The sequence below is a fragment of the Varanus komodoensis genome, unplaced genomic scaffold (genome assembly GCF_004798865.1).
Source record: "Varanus komodoensis strain SLA01 unplaced genomic scaffold, ASM479886v1 scaffold5, whole genome shotgun sequence".
NCBI lineage: Eukaryota > Metazoa > Chordata > Lepidosauria > Squamata > Varanidae > Varanus > Varanus komodoensis.
The window spans coordinates 52,677,112-52,691,756 of NW_025336087.1; the positions used below are offsets into that span (position 1 = coordinate 52,677,112).

At 44.2% G+C, this 14,645-nt stretch overlaps 1 protein-coding gene across 1 annotated transcript in view; it reads right to left on the bottom strand.

The window, feature by feature from the left end:
* Positions 1-3,234, bottom strand: part of GLDC (glycine decarboxylase) — a 36,859-nt gene extending 33,625 nt beyond the window's left edge. Inside the window, exons 1-2 of the mRNA XM_044446872.1 lie at positions 2,880-3,234; positions 2,338-2,416 (exon numbers count right to left, since the gene is read on the bottom strand). Coding sequence (XP_044302807.1) covers positions 2,338-2,416; positions 2,880-3,179 — 379 coding nt within the window. The 5' untranslated portion in view covers positions 3,180-3,234. The remainder of the gene's footprint in view (positions 1-2,337; positions 2,417-2,879) is intronic.
* Between the last annotated feature and the right edge of the window lie 11,411 nt (positions 3,235-14,645).

Sequence of the window (14,645 nt, forward strand, 5' to 3'; positions counted from 1 at the left end):
AAAGGAAAAGAAGCCATACTGTGTGTATGTGGTTGCAAACCACCGCATTGATAAATTTACTCATGCTGGATGCAGGCTGTCATGTTGCTGAAACTGATGATGGGCATAGCTTCCAAATCACCCTGTAGCCCATGGCTTGTTCTAGGGTCCCAGAGTGGTTTGCAAGCCACTCCCACTGCCTGCCCTTGTTTGGCTTGGGCAATACAACAACCCGTGCTTGGTATGGGCAATTATGAAAATGAGGTGCTCCACAACCAGCACACACAAGCCAGGGAAAAGCACCAGATGACACTTTTATGTAGTTTCATGTTTACATTCTTTTTCAGAAGCCTGTGTTTAGATCCTTTGCTTTTAGCTGAATGGTGCCTATTTATTAAAATATAAGTGTAACTGGGAAAGGAGTTTGCTTCTTTTTAAAGGGACTGACAGCAAAATAGATATGCTATTTCTCATCTGACACATATTCCTTTACATATTGTGCTAGGAAATTACATCCAAAAATCATGGAGTAGCAGGAGGAAACCACTGCTTTAGTTGCTCAAATCACCAGTATACTTAGGTAAGCCCCAGATACTACATGAATAAATTAAGTGTGCACTCCCATGTATGTCTGAACAGAAAAAAGCTCTGGCTGAAGAATGCTGGAACTTCAGACTTTTTGTATAAACATGCATAGGACTGTGCTTTAAGCTGAGCATGTGTCAGTGAAATCTCCTTAAACAGATTTTAGTCATACATCCTCAATAATAATCTTCAGATTTACTTATTTTAGAAGATTACAAGTTACAAATATTCTTTCAGTTAGAGACTGATTTATTTGTAGACAGTTCTGCAGTTACAAAATGAAACAGATAATGTTCCTTAAGGTACAGAAAAAGGAGAGGAGGGAATTCAGTAAAACCACAGATGGATATAAAAAAATGACAAGATAAGAGCATTTAATGGAAAGTTTATCTCTAACTAGAATCTCCCTTTTCAAGGCTCCCTTTCTCATGGCTGTTTCATCCCAGCTGCTACTGCTTCTATTCTGTGATGTCATCACAGACTAACCAGATTGAACTGGCCAGGAACCTTTCAAAGGCTGCTGGGTCTAAAGTATGCACTCAAATTGCAATTTGCTGGAAAGCCCATCAAAAGTGGAAGACAATTCAAAATAATTTGTTATATTTGTTGAAGTGTTGCCACAAATTAATGGTGAAGTAGTCTCCAGGAAATCCAGAAACTACAGGATTCTGTGAGTGCAACTGTTCAAGCAAGCCTTGTTAAACAGTCTGACACTGGCAAGAACAAGTATTTTGTTTAGATAAGCACTTTTATGCCGAGTCCTATGGAGCTCTTTATAAGGCTAGAGATAAGGCTAAGGCCCATTTAAGATATAAATATGTTTAATACAAACCATTATATTCAGCTGATGGCAAATTGCTAAGGTACAATAAACTTTGCTTGCTTATAATCAACCCTTTAAAAGTTTTGAGATTGAAATTGCACAGACAGAAGCAATTTGATAATTAAAATATTCTTTGTATTTGCATAGCTACTGACACAGCATTATCACATCAAGCATTTAATTGGCATTGTAAAGTAATTAAATCAAGGAATTGAAATATGTTCTCTTTGCACAATATATCAGCTAGCATTTTCTGTGCACCATGTAAAATGCAGAATGTCACAAGAAAAGAATCACATTCTCACTGACAAAACTTGTGTGAATTTCATTAATGTAAGAACTGTAAAGCTGTGCAGTTGCTTCATCATGGCACAAAAAGTAATCACTTTTAGCCTGCAGAAGAGTGTAACAAACTTTGTACCAAGATGCTTTAGTGGCATCATGGAGCAGCAACTGTTTAGCATCACAGTAGTTTTGCATTTAGTTTAACTTAAAACTCACTGGAAGACTATGGCAGCTGTTAGAATGCAATTTTAAAAGTTTTCATGTTCCTTATTTAAAAGATTTCTACCTCTAACAGCTACCATTTTACAAACCATAAAACAATGTCATGCATACACACAATATGTGATGCTACATTTAGAAGAATAAGATATTATAACATCTTATACAAGATTATAAGATATTAACATCGGGACTGGATTAAAAATTAACATGGTTGCAGTTGCACGTTTATTCAAACGCTACACCACTCTTTAACAGCGTGTGTGTGAATTAAAGGGCGAGCTTAACCGTTCGGGCAATTTCGCTCTACTTAACTGACTACTGATGAGAAAATACAACCCCTAAACGGCTATGCTGAGTCAACAGAACAGCAGCAAAGAAAAGCCGCGGAGGCGGTGGCTTCCCATCAGGCTCTCAGCTGTATCTAGGGTGAAAGGAACACTTACAAATATGGTCATCCATCTTCAGAGGCCGTTGCAGGCGAATATTAGCAGGAATTGTTTTATCGATCAACTCATCAATGCTCTATAAAAACAAGGGATATATCAACGCATCACATGAATCAGCTGCAGGTTTAAAGTTCTACACCTAAGAAACTGCACTACGGGCACATATTCAAACAAAGGGACCAAAGAGGAGGCACTGGAGGGGAAAACTCATGGAATCTCGGCTTTGAGGAATCTTTGTTAAAGACCTTGGAAACCGAGAGGATTTCGTGCAACTCGATTTCGATCTCTCCTCCCCCACTTTAAAGAATGCAAGAAAATTAAAAGAAAAGCTCATTACCCTGAAGTGAAATGAGGCCAAATGACGTGACACGCGGAGGCAAGAAGATATTGGTGGGAAGATGGGGGCAAAGAGGAAACAAAGCGGGCGTATGCAGGGGCGGGTGGGTGTCAGATTGGCGTCTTCAAGGGGGAAGGGGAGCCGAGAGCAGTGGTAGCTGGCAAAGGGGGAGGGGGGGAGGGGTCCCGCAGAGTTGCCTCACCGACAGACCCACGGTCTGCAGCATCTCGCGCTTCTCTTTGTCCCCGGGGCCGATGTGCCGCTCGGAGAAGTCGTCGTGCCTGGGCAGGAGGCGCTCGATGTGCCTCGAGGTGCGCTCGGCGGCGGCGCTCCCTGCGGCGACGGCGCTCCCGCTGCTCTGCCTCGCGCCGGCCGGTCTCTGCTGCTCGCGGCGCGCCGGCCGGCCTGCCGGCTTCTTGCCCCGCAGGGCGCCGCCGGGGGCCCCGTGCAGACCGGCCCCCCGGCTGACGAGCCGCCCCCACCACTGGGCGCAGGACTGCATGATGCCGGCGCCGCCCGCGCGCACGTGCGGGGAAGTTTGCTGCTCGGAGGAGGAGGAGGAGGAGGCGGCGGCGGCGGCGGCACCTGCGGCGCACTTTCGGGCAGCGAGCCGCCCCCGACCCGCTTTATAGCCCCGCGCCGACGGCCAGCCGAGGAGGAGGAGGAGGAGGGGCCGCGCTGGCGCCGCCCTGCCTCGGGCCGCCCGGTCAGAGCCACCTGCTGGGAGGCTGGCCGGCCCCCCCCCGCCTCCCTCCCCCCCGCTCGCGAGGATGGGCTGGAGTGGGGCGGCTCCGGGGGCGAACGACCCGCTCCGGCCGAGCCGCGCAGCCGCCGCGCTTTCTGCGCCGGGGCGCCTGGACCGTGGTGCCGTCGGGCGGGCATCCCGCGCCCGCCCCGCCGGCCTTTGCCGTTCTCGTAGCCCTTATCAGGGAACGTACCATTCTGTCCCGCTGTCCTCTGGCCATAAAAATATATGGCTTTCTTCAGCAGTATCGCCACCCTTTTACTTTCCGCTTCTGAGTTGCAACCGCTTTCTCACCTCTTTCCCTCCAGAACTTCAAAGTTTAATTTACATCTTAACAGCTTTGTTTTCACAAGGATTGCACCTGTTGCCAAAGTAATGTTCTGGGATAGTATCTTTTTCTGAACAGGGCGGGAGTGAATGCCATAGCGCTACTTTAGTTAAGCAATTCAAAATGCAGTGCCCCGGATGAACCGAGTGACTGGATGCTGGATTCTGCCAGTCAGGGATACGATCTTCTGCTCCTGAGCAGCAGTAAGCCACTCCTTGCACTCACCTGAGTGTTCAAAGATTGACCCCCCCCCCCGCCGTGCTGACTCAAGAAAGCAGCCCTAAGCACTGCTGCACACACAGCAGGAGCCAGGCCAGAGAATGTGGAACCTGCAAGAGAGTTATTCCTCCCAATTGTCCTAATTAGACATAGGAACAATATAAAGTGAAGCACATTATATTACTATAGCCATTGATTCCTTTGATGAAATGATGAAAGCATCATTTCTTTGAAAGAACTGGGTCATACCTTCACATACAAGTTCTTTAGTAGCTTAGATTTGCCTTGGGACTGTTCTTCAAAAACATGCATGGAACCTCTGAGAAATTAAAGCATGCACAACACATTTCACTGTAGTAATTTTTATTTATGTATTTAGGACATTCCTTTCAGTTTCAAATAAGCCTACAATAAATAATGCAAATAAAAGGTTTCTGCTGTAAATAGGCTACCATGGCCTTCTGCCAGTGCTCAAGATAGCTCTATGTATCATTTTAAGGTACAATCTTAGGCATGTTTAGATATAAAATATGCATAGGATTGCATCATGTGCTGGCGAGGGTCTTCCAAAAGGAGGCACTTTTGAAAAGCGCTTCCTGGTGGTTATGATAGTGGTTCTGAGGGGCTGAAACTGACAGGTGAGCAATACTAGCCAAGTTCCCCTTTCATCTCCATCACAGGCCCTGGGCAACTGGAATGGCCACTAATTCTCCTGTTTCCTAGTGGCTAAAAGTGCAACGGGGCCATGGGCAAAAGTTCTGTTCACATTTCTCTTCCTGCTGCAAGTACCATGGGGGCTGCAGCCATTGGAACCTGCCCCATCGTGACTGGGTAGCATGTGAAACGGCCCTGAAACTGAGGGCCACTGGGTGAGCGCTGCATTAAAAGCATTCCATGTGGCTGGCAACTGTCATTACACAGTGAGCCCTTTCCGTCAGTGAAAATGGAAACCTCTCTATCATTTTATAGTGTTCTCTGCACAGATTTAAACATAATATGTTAAGAACCATAACATTAAGTTCCTTTCCTCTCCAATAGGTTGTTCCCTTGATCTATGAATAGAAATGATAATAGGAAATGAAAAAAGGAATTAAGCACAGAAGCTCAGTTTTGGAAAACTGGAGAAATAAAATCTAACTTTTTATAGGCCTTAATTTTTTAAATACTAAATATGCCATTTCCATACAGAAGATGTAATTACACGTTATTAAAATTGTGCTTGCCTAGTTGCTTTAGAAAGCAACAAAAGGTCACGCTCCATGTCATGTGAGGAGCCTTCCGCTCATGCGGGGCCTTTCTCTGCCTCTCCTCCCCTTGCGACTCCTCAGATTTGCTCTGCAGGGCTCTTCAGGCTTCTATGCGCCTCCCAATTCTCCAGAGAGGGAGGGAGAATTCTTTCCACTAGTGAATGGAAACAATTGGGAGACAACCCAGAATCTATAGAGAGAATTTCTTTGTTTTTTCTAAATCAGTGAGCCACATTCCCAAACTCACAAGGCTTAAAGGTTTTTAATAGATTTTCAAATCTTAGTTTTTTAGCTGATCTGTTGTTAACACCTGCTAGAGATAACACTCTTAAGCAGAATTCTATTGCAGCTATCAGGTTATTTCTCAGCATTCTTTATAACCGAGCAGTTAACACTGTTTGTTGTTGTACGATGAACTTTTGATCTGAATTCCTGGTACTAAGAATAAAGTTTATTTTTAAAATTAATTGAATTAAATTTCTTTGCTAAGGACTGATTAGCTTGACATTACTGACTTCCATTTTAAACACAAAAGGCTCTGTTTAGATATCAAAAGTAGGACAAACTAACTTTTCTATGTGTAGTTCTGGAAAGAAGTTAGAAGAATGAGGAATGAAATATATTGGTGTTGTATTCTGCTATGAACTACTTGAAAAAAAGGAGTTGTTCTGTATAAGCTGAGGAACCTTCAAATGCTGAACAACAATAAAAAGGGAATTAAAGCCCATTTGGTGCTGCTCAATTTTTTAGAATGTTGGGCAATTAGTCAACATGCAGACTAGGACATGAAGGTCCTTTCGCCCCGTGAGCAGCAGCACCCAGTGAAAGCATGGGCACAAAGCTCAGGAGGTCTGCTCACCACGGAGGCACGATGGGCCACATGCAATGCCATCACTTCAATGTGGTGGAACACCTCTGTCCTTTCACTTCCATCTTGTCTGGTAGCCCCACTTATGGCTCCACTTCCAGTTTTGGTATAGTGAAACTGATTCTCTTAGCTATTAACTTCGGGCAGTCTTGATTGCCATGTTTCGTCATACACTGTAATTGTCCTTTGCAAACTTAGTCTTGCTTAGGGCAGTACCCAATATAACACTACCATTAGTATAGATTTGCTGGTAATCTGTTGCATCAGCAAATGTTACTAGAGGTTGTTTATACCTGTGTAATGCACTTTGCATTCCTAGCAATTAAGTTTGGGATGAACCCTCTTGGAATCCATCCCTCCAAGCATTTTCAGGCTTCTTGCTGTGATTGGTCCAGTCTTTCAAAATTACCTGAGCTGAGATTAAGTCCATGAATGCTTGTGGAACCCCAGTTGCACAACCGGCAACTTTCTTTTGGGACAGCTGCAGCAGCTAGTATGGAAGAGGGGCACTGGCAGTCCTTTCTTCAGTGCTTGCACAGCAGCTTTTCCTGGCACTGGAGAGAGATGCTGATATGGGAAGCTGCTCTCCTGCCTAACCTCTTGCGCTCACACAGTGGCTGTTCCTGTTGCCAGAGAGGGCACCGCTTGCACAGCACGTGTTGGGCGCCCAGCAAACTATGCCTGTGCTTGCCAGGAACTTGAACTCTGGGTCAGCGCAAAGCAGTCTGAGCCCCAGGCAGGGATCTGATGGATTCCCACAACCAGTCAGGTTCCTCACACATCCCCACTGGGAATGTCAAGCTGGATCTTGCTCCCATCAACTAGATTTGCACAATTTGAGAAGCCACAGATATTTTTTTTTCTTTTTATCATTGTGAGTCTGTTGTGATATTCAGACTCAGTTGTGATATTTCAGCATGGAACGTTTGGTCTTTAGAAACCACGAAAACAAACAATGGTTTGTTCCATGGTTTCTGCTTACCATGATGGTTTCTCGCAACTGGAATCTAGCATTGTACTTTAGAGTACACCAGAGTCCTGGGGGAAGACAGCCACTGTCGGAGCCTGCCTGCCTTGCTCCTACAGGCTGCTCTCTGTTTCCATTCCCTCATTCTTCTCTGTCGTCATGCAGATACCCATCTCTTGTTTACTAGCTTCAGAGAAGAGTGCAGTGCTTTTCAAAAGAGTGGCCCTGGAGTTGGCTGGCCTCTGTGTCACTCTCTGATTGCTGCAGTTTTCAGATTCCGGTCTGAGTTGACATGCCTTTTCTTTTCTTTTCAAAGTATCTGGATACTTAGATACATGAGAGCATGAGTGAGAATGCTATAATGAGTGGGACAAGTAGATTATGGGCATAGCTTTGGGGCAGCACCACTTGTACACTAGCAGATTTTAACAGATAGTTTGAGTTAATAAGCAGTGGTTTCTATATACAGACATCTTTAAAAGAAAATAATAACCTTTCTTATGCTGCTGGAGTAAAGAAGTGCTTTAGTCCTTCTTGTGGGATGGATTTGGTCTGAGCTTTGGAAGGTTTGTCCATGTTAGAATAAAGACTGCAGGCAGTGCATTTCAGTGGGGATTGTGAGAACTGTTCCCACAGCAGTGTGGAAGAAAACTGTGCAGGGGCTCAAACATGACGGTGTTGGGGAAGATATGATGTATTTTCTAGCAATGACGGGGGAAGGAGGACTGACCTCCATGAGCACCCAAAGGGATAGGAGGACACCCAGCCCTACATGAAGGGGATGAATAAGAGGAAATTGCATGTAGGATTGTGACTCGTGGAGAATGGGGGGAATGACGTCAAGGGATAGCAAAGGGTGTAGAGAAGGAGGTGTTGGGTGGGCTGACAAAAAGACAAACTTCCATGCTTGGTTATTAAAGTGGAGGGTCAGGGAAAGATGCTTTGCCAGGTAGTGGAGCAGGAAATGGAAACGCAGGCTACAGGCATGGTCAGGGAGACAGGGGGCAAAATATGTCCACACAATGCTCTCTGTGAGAATAGATACATAAAGAAAAAACATAACTGATGTGTTCATGGTTCCTGCACAGAGCCAAGTCTTGACAGATCTTCTGTTATGGAAGGGTAGCAGGATTGAAAGGGATGTGGGTGAAGATGCTTTAACATGGAGAAGAATTTCAGTGGGAAGAGGTGATTTTTATGGGAAACCTCCTGCATTATAAGACAGCTTTGCAGCTTTGGGTGAGGGGCATGGGAGAAAGAGGGAGGAGGAACAGAAAGCATGCCCAGGGAACTGGGTGCTTCATTCACCAAAAGGCAGGTGATGCAGGTAGGAAGTGATGGACCTTGGGCCTGGATTGCAGGTTAAGATGGCCAATGGTATATGCAGCAACAGCAGGAGGTTTGTGTGTGGACAGATGGAAACCACTTGAAGTTCTGGCAGACAGATCATAGTAAAATACATTGAACCATGTTAGCCTTGCAGGGTTGCTTGTTCTGAAAGCAAACACATGCATTTAGTGCTTACAGTGGCTAGGTCAACATGAGCACCTCTCCACAAATGGACCTACTTGCAATGAAGTGCACAGGCTTCGGCATAAGGCATATGGACTATATGCATAAATGAGCAGCAGAGAAATATGCAGGAAACTGAAGGGCAAGAAAGATTATAGTTTGCTTTGGACAGAGGGCAAGCATACAGAATATGTAATTGGCATGCTACATAATTAGATTATTTATTTATAGTACTTCTAAGGCACCTTTCAGAGTAGGAGTAGGTAAGGTTTGGGGTCCAGGGAAAGTTTTGCCCGTCCCAAACTCCACTGGGGGCCACACTCTTACTGCCACTGGAGCCTTCCTACATCAGTTTGTCACCAAATCCAGCAGCAAATCACTATGGAGTGGTAAGTAGGCCAACGTTTGTTTGAGAACAAGCTACATGTTACTGAAGTGGTGAAAGTGAACAGGGAAATTTCATTCTCATGCGCTCTCTCTCATAACACCAGAACCCAGGGTTATCATACAGGGTGCGGCAGAAATACCTCCCACATTTTAAACTTTCACCTATGTGTTGCTAATGAACTTATGCAAGTGCCAATGATGTCTTCATTTGCTAATGACTTCCCTTTTTTTTCATATGCCCACATCTAGCAATTATGGTTTGGACTGGTGCACAGCGTGCTTTTGCTGTAGAAACGTTTTTGAAGAATGGTGAATCTGTAATTGCAACACAGAGAACTTTTCGAACTCATTACATGTTAGGTCGGAGTGCTGTTCCGGATAGAAAAACAATGCTGCTGTGGGTTGCAAGTTTCAGAGCCACAGGTTCAGCACTTAAAAGAGAGCCACCTGGAAGACCTCGAAGCGCTCGAACTCCAGAAAGTGTTCAAGCTGTGGCACTTTCTGTTACTCAGTCTCCTACACGTTCAACTCGTAAAGCTGATCAGGAGGAGGTCTGGAACGAATAAAAAGGATCACTGTTTTATGTAGCATATGGTTAAACTACGGAATTTACTTTTACAAGAGGTAGCAATGGCCATTACTTTCAATGGCATTAAAGGAAGAGTCAACAAGTTTGTGGAGGAGAAGGCTAGGAATGACTACTGGTTCTAATGACATCCTTCCCCCATTATCAGAGTTGCTGAGGAACATGGGTGAGTGAGTGCTGTTGCACCCATGTCCCCATTGTGGGTGTCCTGTGGGTTGGCCACTGGTGTGAACAGAATGCTGGACTAGACAGACTTTGGTCTGATCCACTGTGCTAGTCTTACATTCGGGGCAGGTAAGAATGGTAAATCAAATCTTTCACCTTAAATCTCAGGTCAGGCAAGAATGGTAAAATATTTTACATGCTGAAAAGTATGGCGTCGAGTGAGCACGATGCACACTGATGCAGCTGTGACAGCAAGTCCACTGAGCCAACCTAGCACTGTAACACAGTAACCGAATTACATCACATCCTGACATCTACTCTGCCTTTTCTGACACATGTACCAGATGGCAATATATTTGCCTTTCCACGTCCAGAAAAGAAGTGGGAGTTGGTATTTGTCTTTGCATACAGGAGTAAAGTTAGAAGTTGGCTTTCCTTGTACGGGAGTCTGTTAGTTTATTGGATTGTACCCTCAATTACCTCAGCCCATCCTGCCAACAGTGACAAAATTTCTACCTTATCTGTCATGACATATGAGGGTGTCTCCGACCTCACTGTTATTCTGTGTAGGTGCATTTGTAATTTAAAATCTCAGCACACAAAAAATGCCAAACTCTTCCTCAATAAATACTGCAAAAATAGACTTAAAGAAAATTATGCTTGACAATGGAGACTGACAGTTTTCTAATCTCTTTCTGTCCCTCTACTCCACATAGTACAAAGGTATACTTCGCAGAATGCTAATGCATTTTAATCCTCTGAATACTCTGTGCTTGGGGTTATCAAATTAGTACACATCTTAAATAGTACACATCTTTTAATACTAAATATAGCTAGGAATATGATAGCTGATAAAAACCACCGCCTATTACAATGTCTGCTATCAGTTCTGTTATCTATAGCGAGCAACTACGTAATCTGCACAAGGACTTCCCTTGCCCAATCTTGGCTTATTGTGCAATTAGATGGGATTTCTGGCCCGATTTAATCATTTCTAGCTTTGTGTAAAAAAAAAAAAAAAAAAAAGGTCGCAATACTCCCTTTGAAAATGTGCAGATTTGCACTTTCATTTTTCTTACACAGAAATGAAACAGATTTACTCATACTTTTTTTAAACTAGGAAAATATATTGAGAAAAAATATTTCTTTACCATTAAGATTTTTTTTAAAAAGGGGATACTTGCTACAATTTACTTAAAAGCATGATACTATATACTAATAGCACACTAAACCGAATTCCAATCCAGATGCAACTCAATTGCCACCATTCACATCCCATAGAGGAGTATCAATTGGTTTGGGGGAATCCGTCAAAGTGCCCCACTGTGACTCAGGAGCTATGTGCTCTTTAGGCAACAGTGCATTTTGCAATTCATGTATTTTGTTGCTCCCAGCATCCTCCCCACTGTCCAGCTAGAAGACCAAGTGATCCCTGCCTTCTAAAGCCATTTTGGCTTAGCTACTGGTAAGGACAAAGGAGAAGTACCTGGAATACAACAGAGAGAAGAAATAGAAGACACATGGGTAGCCTGCAGGAGAGAAGAAAGCTGTCAAAGAAAGAAACCACCTGCCTAAGAGATGAGAATGGCAGGAAAGAAAGAGAGTTGTTTGCCGCTAAAACCTGCTACTGAAGGGGTATGATAGAGAGGAGAGCTGGCTCATCCAAAAAGGATCAGCACAATCCCACAGCAGATAGAAAAGCATGGAGGCTACCAAGGCCTAGAGAAGATGGCGAAGTTAACTAATCTTGCCCCTTGGCTACCTTGAAGGGTTTAGGCCCAGACTATGTGACCTTCCTGCTCTTTCCTCTCTACAAATGCTCTGAAGGAAGAGGATAAATATTCTTGTCCTTTTCCCCTTTTACAGAGAATTATGTGGGATATCTTTCCTATGCACCCTTGTTCAGTATTTCACAGCTAGGAAGGCTGGGTGGGCTGAAAGGGGTCTGCAAAAATTGGCTGCTAGCCTCCTCTATGCTGATGGCAAGAAAAGAGCAGCTATGTGCAGTACGTGAAAAGCTCTTGGCACGGAGTTACAGAGTCCCTGTGCCGACCAAAGGGAACCATGAGGCAGGAACTATGCAGGCTTCAAATGATGCTTGATGGAGCAGCTGGGCGTCGCAGCAGCTACAGGACCCATCTCCTCTGGGAAAGGGCATGGCAATAACCTAAAACCATTCTGGAGCAGCCATGATTTGGTTGGTCACGTTGGTGGTTAAGGCCTGACCAACTTATCTTGGAAGAGAATTAAACAAAGTGGGGCCACTTCTGAAAGGGACTTGTTCTTAGCGCTACTTAGTGGAAATCTAAAGAAGAGTACAGCTCTTCTTATGTGGACTGAGTATGTAGCAGTACTGACTTTTCCAAGTGTCCACTACCAGTATAATAAAGGAGAAGTCAGATGCATCAACTGTGCTGTTCAAAATTTATAAAGGTTGATAAAAAAATCTAGGAACACAATGAAAAGAGTTTAAATAGAAGAATTTTTAAATTCATATAGCTTAAAATGTGCAGAATATTATAAGGTATTTATGACATTATGTATTTGTGATTTTAGAATCATTATTTTAATCATGCTTGTGTATGGTATTATTTATGGAGGTTGTTAGCTGCTTGTCTTATTCTTGCCATCCCTGCTATGAAAGTCAGTTGTCAGCTTCATCAGGAAGAGTCCTGTGCATCAAGGACAAAGAAGGCCAGGGGAGCTGCCTGATAGAGCACGATGAGAAAGATGTTGCTCCAACTGAAAGCCTTTATAGGGAATGACGACAGCCCACTCCCTCTTGGCTAGTCTTTAGGTCCTGACCCTGTTGTTTCTTCCTCCCAGGTAGCACTCAAGGTTATCTGACCAGCTGCCAGATGGGCACTGTGTCTCTGGCTCTGGGCTTTTGTCCACAGTGGCTGCTGCCTTTGATCCTGGGGGTGATCCCAAGGAGTCTTACTGGGAATAATGCAGGTGCTTAGGTTGTTTTAATGCAGGGGTGTCCAAAGTTTTTGCAAGGAGGGCCAGATTTGTTGAGGTGAAAATGTGTGGGGGCCAACCATTCAGCCTGACATTCTTTGAACCATTAACATTAAATGCAAATGAACTATTTTATGAAAGACTAAACAAATAACTCAACTGCACTAATGTGAAGGGTGATACTGAGATCTTGACTGCATTATATAGGCCAGGTCTGGCTCAAAAACAGTGGTTTTGATGCGCAAGAAGTCACGCAGGTGAAAGTCACTTAGTCTCGTCCTCATGCGGTTCTTGTTAATGTTCATAACTGAGAATGTCTTCTCGCACAAGTATGTCGAACCAAACAAGTTCAGCATTTTCTTAGCAAATGTTCGAATCTCTTGGAACCTGTCTTTATCCAGCTGGTGGTAAAAGTTGACAAGAGGGAGCTCTTGGTGCCGACTGCGACACTTGGCGTCACACTGCAGCTCAATGAGCTCCAGCTGCAGGTGGTCTGGAGCGTCATCAGGGTCCACAGAGAAAGGAGATGAAAAAAGCGTGATCTCCTTTTCAATAGCTGCAAACTCCTGAAAGCGCTGTTGAAACTCCTCAGCCAGAGATGAGATGCCTGCTTCATACCTCCTTATTTGCGCACTCATATTGTTCTGTGGAAAACTGGTCATTATTTCCTGCAGCGATGGGAATGTGTGGTACTGGGCTGCGTTTGTGACAGGTGCCTTTGGAAAAGTAGCAGCTGGGTCCCAAAAGCTTTGATAAGTGAATACAGTTGGCTTACCACTGCATTTTGCCCCTGAAGGCTCGTGTTCAGCATGTTCAGATGTCGTGCTATGTCAACTAAAAATCCAAAATCAGCCAGCCAAACAGGATCAGATAGCTCTGGCATCGGCTGTCCCTTTTTTGCTAAGAATTGTCCGATTTCCTCCCTAAGAGAGTAGAAGCGCTGCAGTGCAGACCCCCGACTGAGCCATCTTACCTCGTTGTGATACACAACATCTCTGTATTCAGCCTGGATGTTGAGTAGAAATTGTTGAAACTGGTGGTGGCACAGGGCTTTGGAGTGAATATAATTAATAGCCTTCATCACCGGTTTCATAACATGATCATATTTCAGATGTTTGCACAGAGAACTTGTTGGTGAATAATACAGTGGAGTTTTATAGCTTTGCCTCCTTCTTCACTGACTTTGTTACAGACTAGGGTTGATAATCCACTTCGCTCGCCAACCATGGCAGGTGCGCCATCCATAATAATCCCAGTGACTTTATTCCACGGTAGTTTCATGTCATCTACAGCAGAACAACAGAAACAAATAAATCTGTTCCTCTTGTTTGGTCCTTAAGGCTCTGGAGGTCAAGTAGCTCTTCATTCATGTTCATGTCATTGTCCACTCCTCTCAAAAAAATCAATAACTGAGCGGTGTCAGATGCATCCGTGCTTTCGTCGCAGGCTAACGAAAAAAAGTCAAACTCCACTCCTTTTGCCTCTAACTGTCTCTTAATATCAGATGAAACATCTACAATTCTCCGTACCGAAGTGTTACGAGCCAGGCAAACATTGGCAAACTCTTGCTTCTTCTCAGGACAATTTTTCTCCACCATTTTCATCATGCAGTCTTTAATAAATTCACCCTCAGTAAAAGGTTTGCAGTGCTTGGCAATCAGCACTGCCTTCTCGTAGCTCGCCTTTGTGGCATTTTCATTTGACTCACGGGCTCTTGTGAAAAAGCGCTGCTGTGCCGTTAAAGCAGCTTCCAGTTCCTTCAATTTTTCGCCATGTTCATTCCCAGTTAGCTTGTTGTAGTTAGCATGTTTTGTCTGGTAGTGCCTCTTGATATTGAATTCCTTGAAAACAGCCACAGTCTCTTGGCAAATTAGGCAGACACAGTTGTTTCGTATTTCAGTGAGAAAATACTCCAATTTCCACTTGTCCTGGAAGTGGCGACCCTCGCTGTCAACTTTCCTTTTTTTAGTTACAGTCGCCATT